The sequence below is a fragment of the Astyanax mexicanus genome, chromosome 2 (genome assembly GCF_023375975.1).
Source record: "Astyanax mexicanus isolate ESR-SI-001 chromosome 2, AstMex3_surface, whole genome shotgun sequence".
Lineage (NCBI taxonomy): Eukaryota > Metazoa > Chordata > Actinopteri > Characiformes > Acestrorhamphidae > Astyanax > Astyanax mexicanus.
In genome coordinates, this window is record NC_064409.1 from 25,749,382 (window position 1) to 25,761,945 (window position 12,564).

Genomic DNA, 12,564 nt, shown 5'->3' on the forward strand with positions numbered 1-12,564 from the left:
TTATAGTACAAAAAAAGGGTAAATCTATACGTGTTTGGTGTGATGCTATAAATTATATAAACTTACGGACGGCGGGTGTGCGTGTGTTGAGAACTTGCTCCAGATCTCCGAGCATGGTGAGGATCACCTCTTTATCTAGCTCCGCCCGCTCCTCCCTGGCACTCTCGATCTCCTCCGCCCACTCGCCCGCACCCTCACCCCTTGACTCTTCCTCCTCCTGGTCCTGCTCATGACCGGATCTCCGCTTGGGTTTGGCAGGTCCAGTGACAGGTCTGGTGGCGGATCCGGTGGAGGGTCCGATGGATCTGGTGGGCCCCTTCGCCCCGGGCCGGCTGACCTTTTGACCCCAGGGCACAGGGATGAGGGAGTGCTCGGACTGGGAGAGCATCTTGGTGAGGGAGAGCGAGAGTGAGCGGGCACGAGAGGCTCCGCCTTCCCTCGGCTTCCTGCGCCCATCCGGCTTCTTGTGCCCGGCGTCGTCTGCGGGTGGCTGGTCAGACGGGTCAGGCTCATCCAGGTCGAAGCTGTAGACCTTCTGATGCCTGTCGCTGAGCAGCGTCAGGTTGCCGAGGGAACGCTGCTTGCGGATGCTGCGGGTATCCGGGGGGCTCAGAGACGAGCCGGAGCTCCGGAATACAGAAAACTCACCCTTCTTCATCTTTACTCCGCAACTCTCTCTCTCACTCTTACATCCTCAGAGTGTGTGTGTGTGTGTGTGTGTGAGAGAGAGAGAGATGGTATGCCTGTCAGTATAATCTTCAGGTGGCAGCTGGCGCTCCCTCTCTCTCCTCCTGTCCGCAAAACCGCGCCTCACACCCCGGACGCTCGAGTGCCATCCCCCTGCCCACACACACGCGCACATGCACACTCACACACACAGACTCTTGTGCACACTCGCAACACAGCCAAGAACTGTGTCCAGGTACACGCGGCGTGCACACTCTCAGCTTCCTCCTAGTCTATGACACCCTCTCCCTCGCTTCTTCTTTCTCCCACTCTTTCTCCCTCTCTCCCTCTCTCTCTTTCTCTCTTCCTCTCTCTCTCTGAGTGTCTCTCCCTGGCTGCAGACACGCAGAGTGTAGGATTAGCCCTGAAGCTTGTCAGCACCGCTCCTTCTAGACATCCCTCTCTTTCTCTCTCTCTCTCTCTTAGTCTTTATCTGACTCGCCCTTTCTCTCTCTCTCTCTCTCTCTCTATCTCTCTCTTACTCTCTATCTGACATGCCCGTATCTTTCTCTAGCTCATTCTCTTCTCTTTCTAGGTCCTCATTCATTCACACTCTCTCAGTGACACTTATTTTCTATCTCTCTCTTTTCCTACATCTCTCTCCACCTTACTTCTCTCTCTCAGTCTGTCCTTATCTGACTCACCCTCTCTCTCCATCTTTCACACCATCCTCTGTTGCCCTTTTGCTCCTCTTTCTCTCTCTGTGTACCTCTCTCTCTCTCTCTCTCTCTCTCTCTTGCTCTTTCTTTGCTCTGTTTAATTACAGGGCTGACAGAGTGTGAGCCTTTCAGCTCAGACAGGAGCAGAGCGGGCGAGAGAGTGAGAGAGAGTGAAAGAGAGAGAGAGAGAGACACATTGACAAGGCATGAACAAGTTCATGGCTCAGGGTCTTTCTCTCTTTAGCATGCACTGAGCCTCTCTTGCTCATTCTCTCTCTCCCCCTTCCTCTCTCTTTCTCTGTCTCTCTTTCGCTATTTCTCTCTCTCTCTCTCTCTCTCTCCTTATCTCACTCTGCTGTTGCCATTGGCTACCAAGACAGCATGCCTTTGGAAAAAAAATAATACCTTAAACTGTGTGTGTGTGTGTGTGTGTGTGTGTGTGTGTGTGTGTGTGTGTGTGTGTGTGTGTGTGAGTGATGCAGCACCTGTGCTAGTCTCTCTGCAGCATACCGAACTCAGCGCCACACACTGGATCTGAGCCAGAATATTAATCAGATCTGATCAGGATTAACCAGATTAACCAGGATTAACTAATCTTAAACTCTGGATTATCAGACTTTAACACAAATAATGAGCATTCTACCTGAATCACCAGGATTTACCAAGGAAATAATATTGACACCCACAATATTTAACCAGATAATAAAAAGTTAACAGTATAATCGGAATTAAAACTGCACAATGTGAAATAAAAACGTGATTGAGAACATTTTAGAAAGTAATTTAGAGTTAACCAGATTATTAATGTGATTATCTGGATCATAAAATAGAGTTATAGATGGAATAGAGAATAGATAACCAGAATTTAAACTAGACCTTCTAAAATAAATCTGAATGACCAAGATTCAACCTGTCCTGGAGTCAACCAGATAATAAAAAAAATAATTTTAGGAAATAATCTAGATTAAAACAAGATTACCACAATTTAACCAAGTAATCTATAGTTAACCAAAATAAAATGGCCAATCTGGCTTACAATGATTTAACTATATAATCTGGACATATACTGTCTAAACCCCCAAGTGGTCAAATCCAGTTTATGCGGAATGATGATGATGGTAAAATCAGTTTTCTTTAGGGACTATTTTGGACACCATGAATATTATACATGTACAGCCTATATGCGTAACCACTGGGTGTTTCACACCACAACCTCAAAGAATTGTATCATTTGGTGCGGGACAAAACTATTTAGAGCCATAATTATAATCTTTAGTCCATACATTACACATTACACAACTGGTTATGATACACTACACACCCAGACTCCTGATCACATGTGCCACAGATACGCCCATTACCTAGAAGATTCAGCCAACATGGAGGTGCATAAGCTTGCTGCAGTCATTGTTTGTGATGCTCTTTGTGCAGAAGCAACAAAATAACCAGTAAAAAATGTTGTTGAGTGAAGTCTGCATGGTCTCTACACATTACATAGAGCTGGAGTAGCAAAACTCCAGCTGCTGCAATAGTGCTCACGTTATATGATGGAAAATTTGGATTTAAAAAAAGCCTTTAATTATTTTAAAGATCTGTTTTCATTGTGTTCCCAATTAAAAAGTTATTGTAGCGATTGGCTGGACATGTTGAAAGGATGGACGAGAAAGACGTTTACAGTCTCTACTTTATCACTTTATAACTGTCGAACGCAACCACGTCAAAATAACAACAGGTAGCTGGAAATACAGACACTATTCTGAGTTTGTATCAGGAAAAGTTGATCAATTTCAAGGTTGGTTGTTCACTCTGTGCTGCGATAAAGTGCTACCTAGCTTCAAAAACACAATGACAAATTTGAAGGAATGTTTGGAGCCCCAGCAGCACACTTAAGGAAAAAGTCCCAAAAGAGGAGCGAAGCATCCAGTAAAGTCAGTTTTGGCAAAACTGTTATGTTGAGGCAGCTGGTGTGTGTGTGTGTTGGGGGGGTTGTTGGTAGCTGCTGAATGTAACCAATGAAGTAAATTGTAAGTAATTTAGCTACTTTTTAAATCAAGTAATCCATAAAGTAACTAAAGTCCTATTCAGACAGGATTAGTTTTTCAAGGAAAATATGTGGAAATAATTTCACACTTTTACTCAGTGATAAAACTTTTGCATCCAGACTGCAGTTGAAAAAACAGGAGGACCAGTGAGTGTCTCCTATGACTCTTATTTTTTTCAGTTTAGAGTAAATTTGTATGTCCTACACTAAGGAATTAGTTCAGTAGCTCCTCCCTTTCCACTCGCTGTTGTGTTTACGTGGATCTCCATAGAAACATGCGCCCAAAGTGTAATTATGGTGCATGGCAGTGGACAAATGGGCATTTTATTAAACACGAGGTGACACGAGTTCAGCTAAAAACTGTAGGTAATTCAGCCTGTAGGTAATTCTTTACCTACAGCCCCCCCCAAATATAAGAAGGAATTACCCCAGAACTGACTGAGAAACTAATCCCATTTGGAGAGGGATAAAGTTACTTTTTAAAGGAGTAATCAGTAATCAGATTCTTTTTTTAAAGTAACTATGCCATCACTGCAGATTACGCCCAGACATATAAATTCAGATTGAATTTAAATGCAATTTTGAGGCTAAAAATCAAGTCTCAGCCCATCATATACTACATGACTTTCACTGCTACTGTCAGCTCTGAGCAAACAGGAGCTGACTAGCTTAAACTGGTAAATAAAGGGGTTAAAGCTTCTGTAGCTTCTGTAGTATCTCTAGTTCTGTAGTTACTCCAGCATTACACACTCTCAACATTAGAACTGATTTAGGATATTCTAAATGTTCCACAAGCTAAAACAGTAACTGTCTGTTTGAGCTCTGTTGTTAAATAAGTAGCAGATCTGTGTGATCACACACACACAAACACACACACATCTCAGATCCTCCTCCGGTTTTCGGCCCCATATTGCCGTCACAGCGGGAAAAGGTCAGGAATGACAGGTGGACAAAGGCAAGCCATGTTCACATCGCTGTCCAGAGAGTGTGTGTGTGAGTGTGTGTGTGTGTGTGTTTGTAGTTGTGTGTGTCTATGTGTGTGTTGTTGTTGCTTGCTGTTGACAAAGGTCACATGCTTGTTTCTGTTGCTCTACCTGTTGTGGGAGGAGTGTCTGCAGGGAGTGTATCTGCGTGGTATTTAAACCAGATACCAATAAATAAGATCTGAATCTGGATTAAACCAGATAAATAAGACAATACTAAACCACAAACTGCATCCACTACAGCGACACATCCAGCAGATCAGTACAGAGTCTTGTAGCTTCCAAAAGGACATGGCAAATTTCATCAGACACAGTACTAGCTCAATGAAAATGTGGCATAAGTTTACAAAGATATACCATATTTTCCACACTATAAGGTGCACTATCAATAAACTAATCTAGTTTCTGGTTTATTTTCATAAATAGTTATAGGATTTATAAGGTGCATTATGCGACACTAGTAAGGCACAGGGGTGTCACCATGTTTACCTTCTAGGAGATAAATAAGTTAGGTAAAGCTAAGTTAAGTAAACAAAACTGTATTTCTTTAAAAAAAAAAACTTCTTCTGAAAACTGTTTATTTAAGTGTATATAATGCTTTCATTTATTTACAGTAAGCTTAGATTTCCAGTTTTCTAGCAGCAGCAGCATTAGCAGCTAGCATAGCCATGGTTAAATGCCGTCCGACAGTGCTACACTAAAGAACCCTGAGTGTTCTGGTAAGCCAGGGCAATATTCGCTTGCTGTTCGTACCACGTAGCTTGTTTTAACACTGTTATCGCACAGACTAAAGTCCGAAATAGCGTTTAGTGTGGTTAGCAGCTAATGCTAATACCGCTAAAGTCTCAGTGCTGGAGAACTAAATTGAAACTCCTGTATAAGTCTGTACTTCAGCAGAGTGGTTTTACTGCTCCTTACAACCTGACTGTTAAAATTCATAGATAAGTCGCACCTTAGAGTGCGAAAAATACAGTACACACAGATATATAAATAGTATATAGCCGTACCTGATATCTCCTCTAGGCACTGTTTGGCAGTTTTGCTGTAGATGAGTTCTTTAGTGGGACTGAGGCACGGCTCGATAACTGCAGTACAGTCGTTTTCAGAGTACGTCCTACAGAGGAAGAGTAAAAAAGAGATTGATAAATGATTATCAAAAATATAAAGCATTGCAAACTGTGTAACAGGAGAATAAAAGAACTACAGGAGGTAAAATATTCTATTTAATTTGGAAGGAAAAAGAAAGCAATCATAGAGTGGGTCAAATCAGGACACACAGGACATCAGACTATACACCACAGATTATACACTATATTTAATACAATAAAGACTATAAACCATTGATTATACACTTCAGACCATTAAGAATACACCACAGACTTTTTACACCATATACTACACGCTAAAAATGATACACTACAAACAATAGTAGACTTTCATTTTACACTATATACAATTAATTATATGCTATAAACTATTCACTATACATTATAAACTATACGGCACCACTTTAAAATAAGACTACCTTTATAAAGGGTTTATAAATGGTTTACAATTCGTTTATTGGTGGTTACTAATTAGGTTGTAAATGCCTAAAAAATCATTAATAATCAGTTATAACACATAATTAAAAAGGACAACAATATAGATGGCTGTGGGTTCACTATTTGGCAAACACCAGGTCATTGTTGCCCTTTCTAATTATGTGTTATAACTGATTATTAATGATTTGAAAGGCATTTACAACCTGATTAGTAACCATTAATAAACTAATTGTAAACTATTTATAAACCCTTTATAAAGGTAGTCTTATTTTAATGTTGTACCAACTATACACTGGGCAATACAGATAATAGACACTGCTACAGATCCCACTATACAGGTAAACTCAGAGGCAGAACCATTCACAATAGCTACTGCAGTATATCCTTCAACGTGATACACAAACCAATAATTCTACACCTGGTCACTGTTTATGTTGTTTACTGTGCGAGATAAAATTTGATCTGCCATCTTTGTTTCTGCTACATTGCCAAAGCACATGGGGTTCTTCATAAATGTTAGCTAGCACAGTTCTCCCAGCTAACAGAGAACATTGTAAGAACGTTTAGCAATCTTTTGAAAAGGTTCCAGGAGAGTAAGCCTGTAATGTTACAGAAATAATGTCCCAGGAACAATCTGAAAACATGTGGTATAATAATGGTTTGCATCACAATGCTATTAATTTTTTTCTTACATAACATTCCCAGCTAGACAAATACTAACATTGAGGAAACATTGTGGACAATGTAACAAAACTAAAAATTAAAACACTGACACAAGTGACACTACCAGAACATTTAAAAACATTTAAAGAACATCTTGAAAACTTGACAGATAGAAGATTTTAAGAACATTAACTGTAACATTCAGAAAACTTTCTACTAAACCGAAACTCCTTAGCTGCGCTAGCACAGTGAAAACCTTGTTCACAGTGTTATACTGCAGCTCAGCCAGACTCAGTGTTACTCAGTCAGTCCAAGGCTCAGTTGAAAGTGAATAGAGTGCTGTGGATTACAATTCAGTGCAGACAGTAGAGTGTGTGTGTGTGTGTGTGTTTATGTGGGGGAGTCGTGCATTATCTACACATGAATAATAAACCTGTGACAGGTTAGCACCGGCCCTGACAGAAAGACAGAGGTGTGTGTGTGTGTGTGTGTGTGTGTAAAAGCTGTTTAACCTACAGAGGGATTAGAGCTAATAATGAAAACAGACACACAAACTCAGGATTACTGAGGGTACAACAAATATAGTGTCATAAACTCTATTTATGCTGCACCCATTGCTGACACAGATGTGCAAATGCACACACACACACACAGCTTGTCTACTTCTCAAGACAAGATTTGCCAATAGAATAGGACTCTCTGTAACAGATAAATAAAGATGAAGCTGGTGAGGTGGAAGTCCTGTACAGGTTGAGTAATCAGTGAAGGGTGTGGTGTGTTCAGGAACACAGTGGTGGAGAATGCGGACCCGTTACTGTTGAGCTGTGCTGATTAACACTGATGGCTGACACAGCGCCCTCTCTAAACCAGCCCAGAGGAGTGGCGTGGAGCGACCAGCTATAAGCTAATTATTCCTGCCCTCCTGCAGACTTGGAACTTGTCTCTGCTTCCCTGTTGAGTGTAATTACTGAGAGAGAGTGCCACTGTTTAATGGAGTAAAATAATGATTTCAGGACTGAAAATAAAACAGCAGATCTAGATATTTCTACTGATGCAGCTTCTTACACTTCTAAAATCAGGAGAACTCAACCATCTTCCTTCCTATAGAACAAAAAGGATGTGTAGCAATATGCGGAATATCCTCATATTCAACATAAGTCAATGAAGCATATCATTATGATAGACTCTTTGGACACAAGAACTGATGTATTGAACTCCTTTCTTTAAATAAATTACTTTTACTGTATTTATGTTTACTTTAATAGGATTTGTAGTTTTTATAGTAAAAATATATACATTAAATACTCCTCCATCCATGCATGTTTACCTGAAATACACCCCAAAAGGCAATACAATCATATTATACAAAAATTATACAATTAAATACCCTAGGCTAAGCTAATGATGTATCGTTTCTTGTGTACCACTCACCTGCATATAAAAGGTGCAACGGTTGCCGTGTTGGGGTGGTTGTGCTGCTGTTGCTGGGGTAGCTGTACAGCCCCGTTGCCCCCCAGCACCACTCCTCCTCCGGTGGAACCAGTAGAGCCGGAAAGAGCTGATGTGCTGGTGGAGGAAACCATGCTGCTCTTCCTGCCCTCCAGTCTCTGCATGTAGTACGGCTGCCCTCCTTTACCCCCCTTCGTCTTCTCGCCTCCTTCCTTCGCTGGCGCACCCATACCGCTGCCCGGCTGAGCCCCGGTAGGCTTGGTGCCGGCCGAAGCTGCTGGGGCCTTCAGGCCGGGTTTTGGGATGCTGCTGGACGCCGGGATCGCGCTTTCTTTCTTTGCTGGAGGAGCCTTGCCTCCTTTAGGAATCATACTAGCGATTCTCGATGTCTTCTTAGCCGTCTCGACCTGTGCTGGCTCTTCTTTCGGCGGAGAGCTGGCTTTGCTTTTGGTTCTGCTCTTCTCCTCTTTGTCTTTGGGCTGAGGAAGAGCCTTTGAGGCGTTCTTGTTGTTGGTGCTGGAGCTGCTACTTTGACTGTTAGCAGAGTTAGCAGTGCTCGTGGCTGTGCTTTTGTTATGGGGCAAGGCGGAGGGCGAGGGGGTCTTGCCCTGCTGTTTGGGCGTTCCGTGGGATGGAACAGGGCTACAGAAACATTCATCCCCATATTCCGACAAATCATCCTCTTCTTGAAGAGCCATTTCTGCCATAGATGGAGAAGTCCTGGATGCAGAACGCGGGTTTATGAGGCGGAACTTGTCCAGCATGGACCGCTGGTTCCCGGGTGCTGCTTTGGAGGCGTCGGTCAACGGCGCCCGCGGACGGTCAGTAGCACACGGAGAGGGCGGAGAGGAGGTGGGACTGGTGGCCAGCATGGAGGAGGTGGCACTGTGCTTCATGTTCATGGACTTGCTGCGCCAGGCCTTGCCCGCCGTTGGGGAGGGGATGGCTGAGGCCAGCTGCTGACCGCTGGTGCTGCCATTCATACTGCCCACTAGAGGTATGGACTTCACTGATTCTGTGAGAAAGAGAAGATGCAAGTTATGTAATAAAAATGGGGTGTGGTCAGGGTGTAGTGAGGAGTTGGATTAATTAGGTTTGAATTTGGGTTAAATATGGTTTAATTAGGATTAAATCAGGGTTCAGGGCTTGATTGTGGTTAGTTCAGAGTACGGTGGCCCAGAAAGGCACATCACAACAGCATTTACAAAGCAAACAAAAAGATTGAACAAACTCCTGTCTCTTCTCCCTAGGCTCAGCCAGCACAGCAATCTAGCATCTGGCGTGGGCTTTTGGTACAGCTAAACAGCTCCCTCTAGAGGCTGGGAGCATTTCCGGTGTGACAAATGTATTTTTTTTTCCCCTTAATGCAGAATTTCTGAAATGCTGCATTTTCTTAATGTAGTTGCATTGTCATCTTTAAAAAAAAAATTGCTTTGTAAATGTTGTTGTTATGTGCCTTTCTGGGCCACCGTAGCTTAGTCAAGATATAGCCAGTGTGGAGACAGGGTTCAGCCAGGGTTAAAACAATGTTGTCAGGGTTTAATCAGAGTTAAATCTGGGATTCTTTAGGGTTTTGAACAGTCTGTGTTGTTAGTAGTATGTTGCTCCTCAGTGTGTTCACACTGAGATATCGGATTGGGTCGGGTCAGGCTGTAATGCTGGAAGGCACTGAGGTGTAAAATTGGCTCGGGGACTGTTTTGGTGGAATATGAATCAGTTGGTGCTGCTTGGTGCTGCTTGGTGCTTTTAACCCAGCTGTATCGGAGCCAATTGGGACTTTCACACATGTTTTAAGTGATGCAAATGTCATGAACACTCTACACTGTTAAACACAGTACAGCAACAGACCCATAACCCATTCATTCACTCACTCAATCATTTATTCATCACTACACCAGTTTTGTTAGATCTATGCACTTACTGTATTCAGTGACTAATCCTTCCACTTACTCACAAATTCATTAATGTATTACCATGCAAATTACTTGGACCCATCCATCCTTTGTTAATTCATTCACCCACTCACTCAATCATTTAATAATACATTAATTCAAAACGTCAGTCATTCATAACTATAACACTGCATTAGAGGCATGCATCACTTCAGTAATAAAGAAATCACCTTTCAGTCCATTCATTACAATCTCAGCTCTCCACATGAATTAACTAAATCACTCATTCATTTGTTCATTCACTCACTCATTCATCCATAGTTAATGAGAGTTCATCAAGACAGTGTGAACAGACTGTAACTGTCAGACGGTGGTGGCAACACACACACACGCACACACACACACGCACACACTCATTCATTAGTGTTTAAGAGGGGAGTGGTCAGACCAGAGCTGAACTAGAGTCTGAGTTGTGTAAGAGTGGCACCATCTAGTGGACAGCATGAGTGTTGCAGGGCAGCCTGCAGCTTGTTTTTAGAGATTGGAGCAAAAAGAGAGAGTGTGTACTGCCTGCGGATTGAGTTTGTGTGTGTGAGTGTGTGAATGTGTGTGTGGGTGTGTGTGTTACCTCTCTCGTTGCCGCTGGCATACTGCAGTGGGCGGTTCTTGTCGATGCTGTTGAAGCTCTGGCTCCTCCGGTTCAGGGCCGAGGATGAGGGCGGAGCTTTACTGACGTTGCCCACACTGCCTGCAGTGGGGGTTCTAGAGGGACCTGGCAACCTGTAACACATGTACACAGATTAGCATCTAGAAGAGTTTCAGATCCCACAGATCTTCTGATAAATTCAATTTCAATCATTAGTAAATTCAGTGATTAACTGAACCGTTGATACACACAGTTTAATTAAGTTAGATTTGATCATTTTTGTTTGATTTGATTCAGAATCCAGCCTCAAGTAGAACCTTAATTATAACCTTCAATTATCCAGTAAAACTAGTCCCACCCTCTGTAAACCAGAAAAGGTTTCTAACTGGTTTCTAACTGTGTTGGTGTTTAAAGGGATGGTCTTCAGTTCTCCCACTGAAGTCCCTGCCCAGATACCTCTGAGAAAAGAGTCCTGATTGGACAGACTTTAGTTTCCGAAAGAACTGAATTACACTGTACCGAGACCAGTACAGTATAACTCTACAACAATATCAACTTTACTCTATAACACTCCCCAGCATTAGAACTGTGCTGTACCTCTAGAACAATCTAAATGTTCCCTACTGCTGTCCCAGACCATGTATTACATGTGTATACAGTAAGTGTGTGAGTTTGTGAGTGTGTGTATAGCAAACATATAGAGGACTCTACCTTGTGTTCTTCTTCTGAGGCACTGCTATTCCACTGTGGGCAGCTGGGTTGGCATACCGCGCTGTCAGACTGCAGAGAGAGAGAGAGAGAGAGTGTCAGGGTGGGTCAGAGGACGAGAGAGGAAAGAAAGAAACAGAGAGAGAGAGTGAGAGAGAGGTTTTGTTTTATAGAGAGTGAGGGAGAGTTAGAGTGAGAGTTTATAAGAGAGAGAGAGAGAGAGAGAGAGAGAGAGAGAGAGAGAGAGAGAGAGTTCTATAGAGTAAAAACTGTAATTAGGTGAGTTTGAGATGCCCGCTGTAATGTAATAAAGGCAGCACTGCCAGCCAGCTGTCTGGTTGACAGTGCCCCTCTGTGTGTCTGCCTGGTTTCACGTGGTGGGTCACACACACTTCGTCAACACACACACAAGCTGGCAATCTGATGGGGGCTGAAGTTAGGGGTGGGGGAGGGTTTTAGGAACTCCCTTAAGTTCAAGCTTCCATTATAATAACCAAACAGAACCACCAGAACATCCCACACAAAGAATGGAGATACATCCAAATGGTTATGAATACACTGGAACTCCACACCCACCTTCCAGTGTGTGTTTCTTCCACATTTGTGTTAGAATTTTCAATCACTTCATATTAAATGGGTTCTGGTCGTATTGTATTTAAAGGGGAGCTGTGTCTGTGGTTGAAGGAGCTACATTTAAAACATCCACTCAAACATCTGCCCTTACCAATCTGTGACAAGACAAAACAAGACAAGATAACCTTATACCCCACACTTCTGCTGGGTAGAGATGGAATTTCGTCTTCACCTTTAACCCATCTGTGCAGTAAACACACACCACACATACACACACACAATAGTAAGTACACTACAGTTATATTGTGGACCATGTGTCTGGAGCTGTGGGAAGCTGACTGGTTTGGTTGAATTGAGCTGGAGCACAGTTCTACCCCCTCCTCACTCCCCCGCTGGCCTGCACTCACACTGCGTTTAAACAATCCGTGCCCGAGCACGCTTACATCATTACTCATTGCTCAGAGGACTTGCTGGTGTTGTGCCGAATTTAGCACCAGCGCTATGAAAAGCACCCTCTCTCTAGAGCGTATCTTCTTGATAAAAGTGTAGACAATCTGCTTTAACATACTTATAAATATGCGCCAATGTCATGATTATTTTAATCAAGGTTACACACATAGCGGCATTCCACTCTGGCATGGTTCGGAGCGATCACACTAGTCAATAAAGTGAGGCTAGTG

At 42.9% G+C, this 12,564-nt stretch overlaps 2 protein-coding genes across 10 annotated transcripts in view; one reads left to right on the forward strand and one right to left on the reverse strand.

Annotated features, from left to right (window-relative positions):
• Positions 1 to 12,564, forward strand: part of rps16 (ribosomal protein S16) — a 1,145,183-nt gene that overhangs the window by 780,665 nt on the left and 351,954 nt on the right. The gene's annotated exons all lie outside the window — the stretch shown is intronic.
• The window catches only part of nav3 (neuron navigator 3), a 357,961-nt gene that overhangs the window by 81,603 nt on the left and 263,794 nt on the right, over positions 1 to 12,564 (reverse strand). For 8 of the 9 annotated variants that reach the window (XM_022671501.2, XM_022671500.2, XM_049473912.1 and 5 more), the window contains 4 exons: positions 11,315 to 11,383; positions 10,586 to 10,737; positions 8,048 to 9,080; positions 5,417 to 5,523 (listed from right to left, as the gene is read on the reverse strand). In XM_022671501.2, coding sequence (XP_022527222.2) covers positions 5,417 to 5,523; positions 8,048 to 9,080; positions 10,586 to 10,737; positions 11,315 to 11,383 — 1,361 coding nt within the window. Of the gene's footprint in view, positions 1 to 66; positions 1,649 to 5,416; positions 5,524 to 8,047; positions 9,081 to 10,585; positions 10,738 to 11,314; positions 11,384 to 12,564 lie in introns of those variants that run through there. The other variant, XM_022671503.2, reaches the window with a different exon arrangement.